The 14978-nt window shown below is 41.5% G+C and overlaps 1 protein-coding gene and 1 long non-coding RNA gene across 3 annotated transcripts in view; one reads left to right on the top strand and one right to left on the bottom strand.

The window, feature by feature from the left end:
• The first annotated feature begins 290 nt into the window (after positions 1-290).
• LOC120726243 lies at positions 291-5098 on the top strand. Its single transcript, XR_005694302.1, has 2 exons — positions 291-4776; positions 4888-5098. It is a non-coding gene; the product is annotated as an uncharacterized LOC120726243 (long non-coding RNA).
• Positions 5099-13061: 7963 nt separating this feature from the next.
• The window catches only part of LOC120725964 (protein RCC2-like), a 296282-nt gene continuing 294365 nt past the window's right edge, over positions 13062-14978 (bottom strand). For both annotated transcript variants that reach the window (XM_040019100.1, XM_040019099.1), the window contains exons 13-14: positions 13609-14019; positions 13062-13503 (exon numbers count right to left, since the gene is read on the bottom strand). In XM_040019100.1, coding sequence (XP_039875034.1) covers positions 13129-13503; positions 13609-14019 — 786 coding nt within the window. In that variant the 3' untranslated portion in view covers positions 13062-13128. The remainder of the gene's footprint in view (positions 13504-13608; positions 14020-14978) is intronic.

The raw sequence follows: 14978 nt of genomic DNA, 5'->3' as shown, positions 1-14978 counted from the left end.
ACAACTGAGACGTTGACTTGGTTTTTAAAGCAGCAGTCTGATTGCTACTCTGCACCCTTTTTGTTTTTTCAACACCTTACTCTGTTCTTGAAAAAGTATATAAGAATTGTAAAAAAATACCTAAATGACATCTTTCTTGCAAGTTAAAATTAATAATATTGATAAGAAAAAATAGAACTAATTCTCATGTTTAAACTGGTGGTTTTGTTACTCTGAGTGGTTGTGTGTTGAAAAGGGAGGGGTGGGTGAAGGGTATGGGTTGTTGGGGTGGGTGGGGGGTGTTGAGGGGCTTCTTTTTGTCCAAAACTGATCCCCAAATTATTCTGGAGGCTCGGATTGGTGTGAAAGGGACGGGAAGGTCACTTGAAATCGCCTTTTATCCCATTGCCCCCCCACCCCCCCATGGATCAGCAACTTTCAATAGACATAATCTAATTGCTCTTAATGGAAAGACGATTCGTGAGAAATAGTCGGAATATATAAAATCAGTAATAGCATATGGGCTTCAACTATTTGGAGACCTAAACAATTAACAGGACAGAGTCCACACGATAAATCATTTACTAATTATTAATGAAAACTATACATATATTAAAAGTGATTCCCAAAACAAAGAAAAAGTTTCATTTTCAGTTTAAAACCAGATGCCAACAACAACGGATGTGCACGATTTTAAGTTTATTAACAACAACCGTGATAATTTCTTGCATGCTTTTATCTATATATTATGCCGCTTTAGTTTGCATGGAAATAAATGTTTATTTTCTCATTATATTTACTGTAGATGTGTGTGTGCAGAGATGCGCTCCCTTCAGTTAACGTGTCATGAATTGAAGTCTCTTTCCAGGGATTTCGAATCCCAGACTATAATTTAGGACAATGACTGCAACGACTTTCCCAATTAGACTTTAGGTTGGTTAGGTTAGAGGGGCTGTCAGTTTATGCTATGGGCAATGGCTTTATTGCTCACTAACCATCATTTCTTTAGAGCCTATGTGCTAATTACTCTGGATGGTCCCAGAGACGGAGATTATAAATCCATTAGCACTGAAACCCTCGTGGTTCCACAGTGCAAACACTGTAATTTTGTAGTACACCAAAAAACCAAACTTTAAGTACCAGAAGCTAGATGAAGGGAAACAGATTTTTCAACAGCGTGTGTACTTCTTAGGAAACCAGCGTGGAAGGAAGCCTAGCGTATATCAATCAGTAGCTAAGCCCAATACACAGGGAAAAACTAACAGAAAATTAACTGACATGGGAAAATGTTTTATCAGAAGGGCTTGTGACTGTCAGTGCCCGGAGGGTTTGCCTTAAAAGCGACCTGCTTATATTACTGTGTCAACTTAATGCAACACTGCAATCAGAAATGCTCAACACAACGCAATTTTAATATTGTGAGGACTATTTTCATGCAAGTTTGGGAAATAATTTAGTCTCATTCCCCAAGTGCCTGTCAAATATCCAGGGAGAGATGCAGCCCTGAGCAACAAAGTGAATTAGAACGGGACTTAATACCTGCTTGGCTGAGTTTAAAGAGGGCAACGCAAAAAACCCCCCCCAAAAAAAACAAAACAAAAAAAAAAACCTAACCGGGGGTTCGTGAAGGCATCTTACCCTTAAGGTAATTTATTTCAGGGAAACCGGGGGGCCAAAGGTGGAATTCTTGAGAAATTCAACAAGGATAAGGGAGCTTTAGGAATTCTGCACGCAGATTACCTTTCATCCCATCCTCACATTATCCGACAACACACTGTAGAAATATAGCCCAGCGACAGAAGAGCGAGATTACTCTCCGACACAGAAGAGTGCAAAACCTTCTTTCTTTTTTTAAAGTATTGCGATTACTTCTTAAGCGAACAAGAAGCGAGAGACAGACGAGGAGAGAAAAGGAAGAGGGGGGTCAGCACAGCGGAGGAGTGTTTTCCTGTGCGCTTAATGTTCAGATTGTCCTGTCACTGCCATAGCGCTGTAGTGGGTGACGGACTCACCTATGAGAGTTAGCTCCCATTTCAAAATATTTATGGCAGAAAATTTCACATCAGACAGCATTTACGAATCTAATTAGTTCGCTTCTGGTAACTTTAACACACTGATGTTTACATTATGGGCTATGGTGCCTTGCAATGACTGATGACCTTTGGTGATACTTTGCCATAGTTTTCCCATCCCTTCCTTTGAATTTGAATGAGTGGCATGATATAAGCACTGCACTATTTTCCTCTCATTTTTCCCTGAAAAAAAAAAAAAAATCAACACACAGCAGGGGATTAATTAGAAATGTAGTGTAGCTGAACCATGAGCGACTGAGCACGCTGCTGCAGTCTAGTTTACATCAGTACAGAGGAAATCATTTCCCAGTAATTCTCTGAGGCAGTTTGAGTGAGAGGCATATTCGTGCAGATTTACCAACTTTAAAAATATTTTGTGCCATAAATTGATCTATACTGTATGAGAAATATGTCTTAACATGTAGATATTATCACGTCACACAATTTCTAAGTCGAGCAACTATTAAAAATATTTACATCAAAAGACACACACTAACTCCTTCTTTCTCTCTCACCCACACACACACACACACACACACACACACGCATGCTGACGTTTTCATTTAAAAGGAGTGTGTTTTAGTGTGTGTGAGGGCACATGTGTGTTAAAAAGACAGCAAAGTGAAGGTGTGAAGATGGCCTGTGTTTAGTGTCCAGACCTGGCAGATTGTGACCTTATCAATGTGAAACTCTTAAGATAAATTATTCATAGCACCTGTTTGATGTCTCCGGCCAAAGAATGACAAAGGTGTGTGATTTAAAATGCATCTCAAAGCCATGAATATTAGCTACTGCACTACCTGGCTCTCTCTCCTTTTTTTTTTTTTTTTTTTTTTTTAAAGCTGAATAAAAGAGAAACGGGGAGGAAGGCTGCATTTTAAACAACAAAAAAATGAACAATTTGTTTCCCTAACAGGGGCACAGAAGTGTCTGGAAGTGCAGTCACATTAAGTGAGTTGCTGCTTCGCTTTATTTGTAGATGAATGAATAATAATAATAATAAAAAATGCTCTCAAACATGACTGAGTTCTGCCGTTTTCAGTATGCAAGGCGTAGCTGCCATCAGCCAATTGTTTTAATTTCATATGACTCACAGGTGTCTGCTGTTTATGTGGGTCACTGAAACGGGCCACACACATTGTCATTTCCTGCTATGTCCTCACTTTAATTTGAAACTTGGAGGAGAGAGTTTGTTTGAGTGATTCCGTGTGGTTAACCTTGCCCTTTGCAGCTAAGTTTGTGTTGTTTGTCACCTCACAGGCAAAGAGGAACACGGTGGCCTGCCGCTTGGACACACAGTGGGACATGTTGGTGTGGTGAAGGGCTGACACTCGGATGAGATGTAATTTATGGCAAGTGTTGTGTGGTCATAGGACAGTGACAGTGACACGTCTGCTTAGAAGCACGAGAATTGCGACCACTTGCCACGAAGAGCGGTAAATATAACATAAAAGGTGAATTAATCATTACTTTGATTTTAAGGAGCTGCTCTCTTCGAAATCCATTGCCCAGTCCCGATTTGTTCTGTTTCATTATGTACAGGAGTGTGTGTTTATCGAGTACACTCCAAGCCTTTCTACTCAGAAATGAATCCAAGCATCCTGGAACTCAAATTCTTCTTCAGTGCTTTGTTTTGGAAAAAGTCTTTGGTATGCTTTTGGGAAACTGGCAGCTAATCTTTTCATAGCTAGGGGTCAACATAACACTCGGTTTTAATAAAACAAATAAGACTGGGATGGATATTAATGATGATATATACAGATGTAGTGTGCATGAGCTTGAATTATGTGTGAGAGCATGCAGAAGGAGAGACACTCTCACACATTTGTGTGTTTACTTGCCTGTGTGTGTGTGTGCGGCCGTGAGATAGCCGAGTCAGTTTCCCTCAGATGTTGCCTTTAACCTTTAACCCCAGAGCTGAGGTCAAGCCCTGACAAATGAGATGGTCGAGTTCTGGCCAGATCTGCAAACATTCCACAACAATCTTCTGTCCTCCTCCTCTCCTCTCCTCATATCCGTCATTCCTCACCCCTTCACTCCTCTCAGTGTGTCTCTTCTACGGCTTCGAGAGCGAGTCAAAGAATGTTCTCACTGCACACAAACATGTTTTATTGTATTTGCTGTGGGAATCTTAAAGCACACACACCCTTCAAATTAAGAATTACAGCACTGGTTAAATTTAATACCTCTGACATCTGCCGTGTTTACAGAAGGAAGGAAAACAAAAGAGTATGATCTGAGAGGAGAAGCTGCGGTAAAGATTTGGATATTACAACCGTGCACTTTGAAAGCACACTGTGTGTGTTTGGAAAGCCTGTCAGTGATGTCAAGGATGAGAAATGTTGCAGTGTGGTTTTTTACACACGCTGCTGGCTCTAGCATTTCCGGCAACATTTCTCACACTGCCTCCCTCACACCATCCGCTCTGCTGCAATATCCCCACATTTTTCCATCCTTTCGATTTTTCCCCTCCCCTCCACTCCTCGTTTTCCATCCCTTTACTCCCTTTACCCTTCCTCTTTGCTGCCCCACCCACTCCTAATCTCAACCTCTCCCTTCCTTCTTCCTTCACCCTCCACATTCACCCCCCCCTCCTTTTATTCCTCCGCCCACAATATTTTTTCAGATTTCTTTCTAACATGCCGTTCCTCAGAATGCTACCACCTGTGTCTTGAGGAAGAAACGAGCCAACCACCCGCATTCCTTTTACCAGGAGCTGGTAAAGGTAAGTGGAGCCCCCTGTTAAAATAAGGCAGCAAATAAAGGTTTTGTTGTAGTGTTTCTGCATAAACTGTCATTTTTTTTTAACGCAATGAACCTCACCACCCTTCATCAGCTACAAAAGTCACTGTTATATGAACACACACAGTCACCATCGATGACTGTGCAGCCACAATTGTTGCAAAGGAGCCTCGAGACCAACAAAGCTGGCTGAGACGGTAGCGCCGAATGGATCACGCTCTTGAATTTGATTTCATAATGATGTAAGATTACTAAGAGGCAATGCAACACAGCAAAGATCTTAATAAAAAACACATCAATCTTGATATGTGTGTATGTGTGTGTTTTTCCACTCTTCGCTCCCACTTGAATTGTGGTACCATTTGACGCCGAGTGTTACAAGATTCAACAGACTGTGCAGCTGCTTCACGTGGATCTTGGCCTGGACAACGCTGTCTCCTCACAGGGAAGATTATCACATGTTTCAATCACACAGATAGATCTGCGCCCTGAGTGGCTCTGTGCTGGGGCATCACCACAGCAAATCTCAGCACACGTATGGAGCACACTGCTTTGAATAGTGAGATGGTGATCTGTTTTTTAGTGTATTTTTACCTTCAAAGACAAGCAATTAGTGAGCTTTTTGCATATTGCTCATTAGGTTATTCAGTTTCTTAAGAACAAAGTGAAATCCTGCAAAGCTCCAATTACTGACATTTTTCTTTCCTTTCTTTGACATCTTAGTTATGTCCATACATTACTGACCAGTTGGTTGCCTGTATTTTCAGTGCGAAGCAAATTATAAAGGTTTCATATGAATTTCAGCATCAGCCATTAGCCCTGTGGGGTTGAAATAGCCATCAAGTGACGTAAAAAAAGAGAGAAAATATGTGTATAATCACAACCGTGCCTGTGTTCATGGTGTAGTTTAGCTGATTGTGTTTACGTCCCTTTTCTCCTCCTACTACTATGTATGTCCACAGGCAGCTCAAGGATGTAAAGGCAGGGCTCAGAGCCACTCAATTCCCTGCCACCACCCACCGTTACCACAGTGTTACTGAAGCATGGATGTCTGCCCCTGTCCCCCAGGGGTTTGGTCTCCCCACCCGCCCTTCTCCCCCCACCCTTTCTCAACCAACATGCACCCACCCATCCGCCAAGCTCTCCTCCTCCCTGACTTGCTCCCTGATTCAGCGTGTAAAAGCGCCCCCTGAATGATGGATTACGGTGTCACTGCAGCCTGCGAAGGATTAATTTGTTTCATTGATTTCTCTTTAGGCAGAATGCCAGCGTCTGCCGCTTCCCACCTTTTCCCCAAGACTCGCAGCTGTAATAGACGGTAATGGCCTAAGACAAATCAGCCCGTTTCTTGTAAAAATAGCACCAAATAACCCTTGCCACCTTACACCATGCACTCAACTCACAACCCCATCAGGGGGTGGCCGTGGAGATGGTGGCGGGGCATCATGGGAGTGTTTGATTCATCCTCCGTCTCTATCACTCTATCTGGCTTCCATGCCGCCATACCTCCTTATCTGGTGCTGCATGTGAGGTGAGCATCCAGTCGCCCTAACAAAGCCATAAGTCTGCCGTACTTACAGCTTCCTCTCAGGCCTCACAATGGATGGGTAATGACAGCACTGTCTGGAGGGGGCTGTGGGAGTTGGGCCATTCTCTCCAGTAATGGAGACTGTTACAGCCATTCTCTGCACACCTGCAGGAACAGCTAACTGTTAACCACTGTGATCTATGGCGAGGCCTTAACGCGCTAGGCTAAGGTTGAAGGACTGTAGTGACACGAGTGAATTAGTGCATGTCACCACAACATATCTTTTTTGTTTTTCCTGTCTTTGCTGTGGTACATGAAGTCATTCCACTGGACACTGAGAGCTATGGAAAATCATTGGAGTTATTCACAAACATATCTGCACCAATGAATCAGTTTTGGTACAGCTCTCAGCACAGCAAACTGACTATCTAGCATTTCTGACATTCACTGATTTAACACAGACATAAGATGCTGCCACATCTTTACTACTCTGTCACTACTTTGAACGATGGGAAACCCAAACTGCCTGTAACATTAAGCGCACCACTACAGGCTGACTGTTCTCGAATGCTTTCCAGTCCCAACGAGATTTATGAGCAAACCCACATCCATTAATCCATTGTTGATTTGCTGTGGCTGCCCCGCAGGGCTTTTGGGATCAGATATCATACAGTACTGAAACTCACCCCGTTGTGCAGAAGCAGAGACACCCTCACTGGTGCTAAAAATGTTGCACAATGATTTAGGAAATGAAGTCTTCCTCAGTGTTTAAATTCATTGCACATTTCAAATGTCTGCATCTTCAGAACCTGAAAGATACGCACTGACAGAAACGATGCCTCTTACATTAAAAATGACAACATAAAAGTGAGTGACAACCCATATAGGCCTCAGTATCAGTGAATTAGAGCGACTCCACAATGTGATAATGACCCAGGCTGCAGGGAAATCTCATCAGCTCTCTGCAATCAATTTAACAGTGTTTACAAAGCCACAAGCTGAGGCTTGTGCTTGGGGACGAAGCACTGGTCACCTGGTGTTCCACTAGATTCCCCCGCTAAGCTGGCCTCTCCTGGGTAAACCTCCACAAAGCCCCCTCATGTCTGACACCACCAGGTCCTTCAAATACTCCTCTCAGACAGAGGATTAGGTAATCTCACCATGATACTGTCTTTTTCCCTATTTCTATCATTTTCCCTCTCTTTTTGACACACTCTCTCTATCCCCCTCTTCTCATACATTACATCCTCCTTACCTTTCTGTCTCTCTCCTTCTGGCCTGTTGAAGAGCTTGTTCTACTCATGGCACATCTATCCTCGGGAGTCCTTACCTTCTTAAGTGCCTCCAGAAAAGGTTAGTTGGCAGGTAATTGTCCAGTTGTGGCTAGGCTTATCTTAATTGTAGGTGCTTAAGTGCAAGCTACACTTCCATTGATGGAGAGTTTTGCGTCAAGTAATGGGAGGAGACAAGAGGATGCTATGAGGAAAAGATTTAGCATTTTAAAGTGCCTGTGACATTTTTCCTATGGATACTTGTACATTGTGCTTCGGAAATGTGACATAAAATATTTATTCAAATCTATTATTTGATATGAATAATTTTTATATTTTTTTTTTTCCTAAAAATCTTTCCCTAAGCATCAGTGGATAATTTTATTAGAGCTAACCCTTAATGAAATGCAATGCTCACAGTGCAAAAATCCAAAAGACCAGGTCTTCAGCTGTTTTAAATCTATACTATTAACCATGTGATCATACATATATCCATGTCAATAGGAAGCTTTAGGGGGGTTAGTGTTTGCGTTGCCCCAGTCAAAGGTCATGACTGACCAATAAAATATTTCTAAAGCACCATCAATAACTCAGACATGTAGACTAATACAGTATTAGACTGTGGGAAGGCAGAGGAGACCTGCTGTGCTTGCTTCAAGCAGAATGAATGGACCAAAGGCCAAAAGGTTACTGGACAGACTTATGCCTGGTGCCCCTGCACCCCCTCATATGCGCATTTGATAGCGACAGGGGCAATTATAAAGGTATACTTCAGTAGGTCAAATGGGAGAGGGCAAAGTGCAGAACCTTAAAAGCACTGGCTGGAGTCAAAGGTTATGATGCACATAGGGCATCATAGAGTGTGCCGAGTAGGGATAATGGAATCAAAGCAATAAAGACACAGTCATATATTCTCTTCATTTATGTGTATTTTCATAGATAGACACCTAGACAACTAAGAATCACTTGTGATCAGACTCTCAAACTAAGGTATTAAATGTTTGGATTTCTCTTTGCAGTGTGCGCATTCATATACTGTATGCATTCTGCGGAACCATCAGACTGAAAGGCTATTAAATATGAATAGTCCAAGGTCATGGAAGGTCGTGGCACACATTTAGCATGAGTGACCAATGCCAAATTTAAAGGTCAAAGTGGAATTGCTTGAGTCGGAGCAACACGACGTTTGCTCTTCCACATTTATGAATCCCATTGGTGGTGATTTATGGAGGGGGATAAATGTATGGACAGGAAGAAAACACTCTCTTTCTCCTACCCTGTCAGACTCAGTAAATACACTACTCAGTCATATCACTCACCATTTCACAGTGAATCGCCACTGTATGCTTCCTGCTCAGATTAAAAACTGTCTTTGTCTTGTCTTGCCTCCTCCCTCCAGCTCTGGGGAACACACTGGAGGTATTGTTGCTATTCCACAAGACTATATATTAGCATTTCAGACAGCTGTGGTACAAAAGTAGTGTTCAAAGTCAGTGGTGTGCTTTAGTTTTGTACCATTTCCGTTGGTGGATTTGATGCTGTAACAACCATGCACAATAGAAGTCCTCGAATGAAGCCAAAAACACTCTAATCTGCTATTTTATAAAAATCTTTATTTTTATTGCTTTTCAGCCACTATATATTTCTAAACCCCTTTTAGAAATAACTGCCACCCTTTTATCGTTTTTATAGCCCGTTTTTCATGAGTTTTGTTTACTGTCATTAAGATTCCAGGTCATTTAAAATTGCTCATGTTGTAGCAGGTCACATGCTTATCCAGCAAATCATTGGTAATTAGGAGCAGTTTTCACTCCTCTGTCCTCTTCTACAGCGAGGCTGTACACCGCATTTTGCAGCAGCAGCCTTGCTTTGACTGGGCCAGCAATTAACTCAATATCCCAGCTTTTAGAGTTTTGTAGGCCTTTTGAACGTGAACATGTTCCCCATGTATCTTTGGCTCTTTAAATGTGAAAACCAGCCCGGCAATGGTGCACCACAGCCTTTTGCGAACTGCCCCCAAGTGATTTAGAATCCGGCCAGAGAAAAATTCGAAAAGAAAACATGCTTTTGAACTGCCGGCCAAAGCGGAAACATGGTCTCGTAAGCTGCTTTTTAACCTGGACCATAAAGATCTATTTTCCTTTCCTCCAATGGTAATAAATTTGCTTTTTTCCCTTATTACACATATTATATTTTTCCATGGGAAGATCAAAGGGTGATAATGCGCGACACCAGTGCATATTACTTGACACTTTACATTTAGTTCTCCATTAGTGTACAGTTCAGGGTGTTTGCAGGTTCAGGATGCCAAAAATTCTTTTAATAACAGTAAACCTTATAGCAAACCAATCTGATGATTTTTCTTGGGAAAAAAAATCACCTGCATTTCTTCCTTGTTTCGACTTACAGGTCAGCTTTGAGGATCGCATTCTTACCATTTTAATACCAGCATTGGCGTTCCCCCACACTCCAGCGTTTACACCATCCTTCCTTCCCTGTGAGAACAACATTTCCAAAGGCCGTTTATATACAGGACAAGTCCTGTGCGATCTGTCACATTCATCTCTATTTCACATTCACCATGGGGCATTTGAACCACATCAGAATCTATTAACGTCATGCAGATCCAGCCCCTGCTGACAACACAAATCATGATAAGATGGAGCAGTGACTCTATAAACACCCTCGCTTATATATCACATCATATGAGCTGGACTGGAAGGCAGATCTCACTTGTCGTCTCTGTGTGATCGTCTATTCATGCGGTTGGACTAAAGATATGAATATCATTACATCACTATCTTAAACTTATGTCACCCAACCTCAATCAAACAATGGATATAAACAGCCCTGCGTGTGTTTATCTGTGAGAGCATCCGTCACTCTGCAGTCGGATTTCCAGCTCAACTGCTTGTGAGGACAGATTTACGCTGTAATGCATCAAATCAACAGACCTTTACAGTAAAATATGACTTTATCAATAGGCCTGATCAATAGTGCATGCGAGACGCTGTGTAATTATTACAGAGGTCTGTATCAATAAAACTGTCGTGCATGAACTCCTGCTAAAGGCTACTGAGCTGGGAGTCACAGACTGTCAAAGAAAGGTTTGAGTCTTGGCCCTGACATGTTTTGATTACTGTACGTAAGGTCATGTTGTTAATGTAATATAAACTGTGAGTACACGGTTGGCTGAGATCAAATTCAGGGTTGGGAAAGTTTTACTATAATATTAAACTACTGCATAGCAACTTGTCTAGAAGTAAATTTAAATAGTGTTTTATTTAACAATTAATAGTGCCAGGCCTATTTAAAAACAGTCATTGTGAGCGAGTGTCTTTGCATCTCTGCCGACAGTAGAGATTATAAATGATAGAGACGAGCATGACTGTCTTTACTGGAGTGAGGATCATTTGTCCTGAAGCAAGGCAATCTAAAAGTTGAAGAAAGACTGTCAAAAAGAGCTTTGTATTACACTGTGGTGGAAGCACTCTGCATTAACACACACTCACATACAGTCACATACACACATACAGTACGCCACAGAGACAGCGCGTGAGGCAGGGACCAATGAGGCAGTTTATATCGGGATTTTGTTTCACAGCCATGGCCTCCTGGGAGAGAGGGGTCTGCCAATAACACTTAAGAGACAGAGCAGGAAAAGTAAGTGCTTTTATTACAGCTCATCACTCATGTAATTTCTGGCAGCATTTGTGATTACAGATCAAGTGATTGACTAACTACACATTCGGCGGCTGAGTTATGAACCGGGTGCCTACCATTCCAGCCCCAGCAGATTCTCAGTGTCAGCTGTAACTCATCTTCTCCCAAGGTGCTAAATCAAAGAGCACACCGCAGCTGGAAGAGTTAAATAATAACTTGAGCTTTATTGTAAATCTGCCAAAAATTAAACCTGCACCAACGTCATCCTGGCCCTGATGTTGTACTGCGTGGGGTGAAGAGGCTGGATGGAGGGGATCAATAGAGGCCCTGATGGAGGTATTGATGGATGACAGGTGAAGTGGGTGTGTACGTGTGCACGCGCGCATGCGTGTGTATAAGGGGTGGGATTGAATCACCCCGGGGTTAGGTAGAGAGCACCGGTCAGGGTGTTTAATCGACAGGTCTCACCTTGAATCGATTGGCAGGAGTCTCGCAGGGCAAAGACGTGATACACACACAATCAGCACTAACTCACACCAAAACAAACCGTAGGGAGTGGAAGAGAGACGTGGGTGGATGTCTCAATGCCATCAGTGCTGCCTTCCTGCAAGTAGTTGCTGGGCTTGTTACTTGGAAACAAATTTAAGACTCAATTTAAAGGCACTTTTTAAATTTTACTTGTCAGTCTCGAACATTACCATTCCTTTACATACCTTTGCTTGGGCGCACCAAATTTGCAGTGGTATAGCAAATGTATTAAGCTTTTTTTCAAAGAAATAATGAACTTTGCATGTATTTGTCTAATTTTCCAATAAAAGCCAAATACTATACAATTTCTTACAACATTTCTCAAAATATTTTTATTGAGTGATTGTGGATACAGTTTATGGAAAAAAAAAATAGAATTGAATACAAAATTGAATACAAAACAAAACTTCTCATGTTAGAACATAGGTAAAGAAAAAACAAACAAAAAAATTAACAAAAAAAACGCAACCCAGGAGCGGCAATTAAAACTAACAAACCCTTTCAATACAAACAATTTCTTGTTACAACAAAAATCACAACTTACAATAACTGAATATAACTAAAAAAAAAAAGCCAACTTGTTACATGACAGACAGGTGTTTTTAAAGGTGGATGATAAAAGTTTTGCACTAAGCATTTAGTTAAAGGGCCAGTTTGCATACCACAATAATAAAGGACACACTGACAGACATGAAACAAGACAACAAAGACAAAGAGCAAGCTCACATTATCTGTGCAACAAATCAATTTCCTCAAACTGAAAAGAGCCACAGTGGCAAACACATGTGACTCATACCGAAGAGACGGACAGCCATGAAAATGCCTCACCGTGAAAATGTCTTACAAGAGGCCAAGATCCGAGAAGGCGTTATGTCTTTAATAAACAACATACTGTAAGCATTAAAATGAATGTGTGTAGGGTAAGAAACAACAACCCTCAACCTTCTCAAATTCTGTTGAAATGATGTGATTCAAGGTCTCAGCATTTTCTACACACGGCTTTGACTGTAGGGCATTAGACAAAAGTCTAATGCCTTCAAATAAGGTCAAGTTTCAGGAGTGTTGTTGACTGAGATGGCTTATCGGAGGAACGTACTTGCCAAATCAGAATGTGTGATCACAGGGGTAAATTGGACCCTATTAATGCTCATCTGGACTCTGTTTTGGAGAGCTCCTCCAGAGCAGAAGGTTGTTTTTGCAAGCAAAAATATTTAGCTTTACATCCATTATCAAGTAGATAACAGAGAGCACAATTCCATAGCCAGTGATTTTTTTTGCGGCTTTTGGTTAAGAAATATACATGTTTAGGATAACAAAAAAAAAGTTGCATACATATTCACTTGGTTCACTGGTGGGCAGAAGTAGACCTTTGAATTCTTGGAGTAATGCCAAAGGAAAAAGCTTGTCTTCTGTTTGCAGAGCACTTTTTAAATGGCTTAGATGAAGGAGGAGTTTGAGAAAGAGAGGTTTCAACCTGCGATCTCAAATGGGAGGAAGGGAATGTGTGAACTTGCTGTCCAGAGCTAGAGATTGAAGAAGATCTGTAAATGGAAGACTTAAGGCCACTGTGCGGTCCCATTCTTGGATGGTGACAAGAGGTTACAAATTGAGTTCCAGGACATTTCACAGGAGGTCTGGGTGCAGGCCTGAGCTCGGGGCTCTGCAAAATGCTGCTGTCGCCTTCAGATTTTTGGACTGATTTGGTCAGATATGATCTTCTCTGAAAAGATAAAGATTTATGAAAATATAAGTACAATATATTGTGACAAACTGGAAAAACTGGAGTTGTAGTTTTGTTTGTGATGACTACATAAAAAACTCTTACCTTTTGAGCCCCGGATGAAATTCTGCTTTGAGCTTGTTGTCCCTTTGATAGCTGGGGGAGAGTGCCAGCAGTGGGCCTGCATTGCTTGCCGTCTGACCTAGGTAAAAGATGCAGTGTAGTGAAGACTACATGAAGACTGCCTTGCCTATTTCTGCATGTTCTGCTCCTTGGCTCAAGCCGCACTGCTGTCTGACAACCCTCTGTATCATCCCCCTGCTTGGATTTGATTGATGAGTGGCCACTTCCTGTCCCATCCGTTTCTGTTGCAGACATTGCCTCATCTGTGTATGGTTTTTGTTCATGTCTTTCTTTTTCCTCTTCACTTTCACTTTCTTCATCTGTCTCTTGCTCCTCAAAGCCTTCTGGACTTTCCGAACCTTGAACCAGTTTGTGTTTGACATGTCTGGAGCCCTGTCAGGTGGATACACACAATCTTTTAAGTTGTTTCTACTATGATAGTAATATTGTACAGTCAGTTTCACTGTAGAGTAAACTTATAGGAAACAGAGAATTTCAGCAATAGACATCAATATTTATCTTTGTCATATAACATGTATTGCAGTCAACAATGTGCTCATTTATGAACACTTGTTTGAGTCACTTAAAAAAAATATAGACTAACACCTTGTGTTCTGTCAATTCATCCAAATCTTCCAGACTTGCTGAAACTTAGTGTTGTGCACATTTCTGGGAAGCCAGTGCAATGTTCTTCGTGTTTGGCAGTAATGTATGCATTACTATGGCATTACTAATGTGGTTACTTTATTGTTTTTTGTCATTCTGCTATAATGGACTACATTTTAAAATTCAGCAATCACATTACAGTCACTAATCCCTTTATTATTTTGACAATTTAAGTTTCAGCTTTCTCTTTCTGTACTGAGAGACCCTGGAGCACATCTGTGCCAGTGCTGCAGTACCTCTGCCCAGTAAAAGATCATCACTGCCAGGAACACTTCCCGCCCTGACATAAAACTGGGAGGGGAAAGCTGATTCAGGAAAGCAAATTAAGTTTCTAGAAATGCCTGTTAAAACAACACTGAGGCCAAACATGGTGCATTGGACAAACTGTATCTAATCCCTTTAAAACAAAGAGATATTTGGCAATGTTAAATATTTAGCTGATGTGTGTATGTGCATGTGCATGCTGCATGCCTTAGATGTGTATATATGGAGGTGAGAGAATGTCCCTGGAAAGGTTGCCTTCATCAGTGTGCAGTGTAATTCTAATTGGCTTTATTACAGGGCTTAAATCTAATACCATCTCTGTGCCCTGCCTAAGGCTTTGAGTGTGTGTTTGTGAGTGTGCACCTCTTTTTTGATGTTTATGCCTCAACAAATTTCTTACAGAACATTTACAGAGTAACATA

This window comes from Simochromis diagramma, unplaced genomic scaffold, assembly GCF_900408965.1.
Source record: "Simochromis diagramma unplaced genomic scaffold, fSimDia1.1 OVJJ01000822.1, whole genome shotgun sequence".
In the NCBI taxonomy this organism is placed as follows: domain Eukaryota; kingdom Metazoa; phylum Chordata; class Actinopteri; order Cichliformes; family Cichlidae; genus Simochromis; species Simochromis diagramma.
Note: the sequence above shows the minus strand (reverse complement) of the source record. Positions and strands in the feature narration are given on the sequence as shown.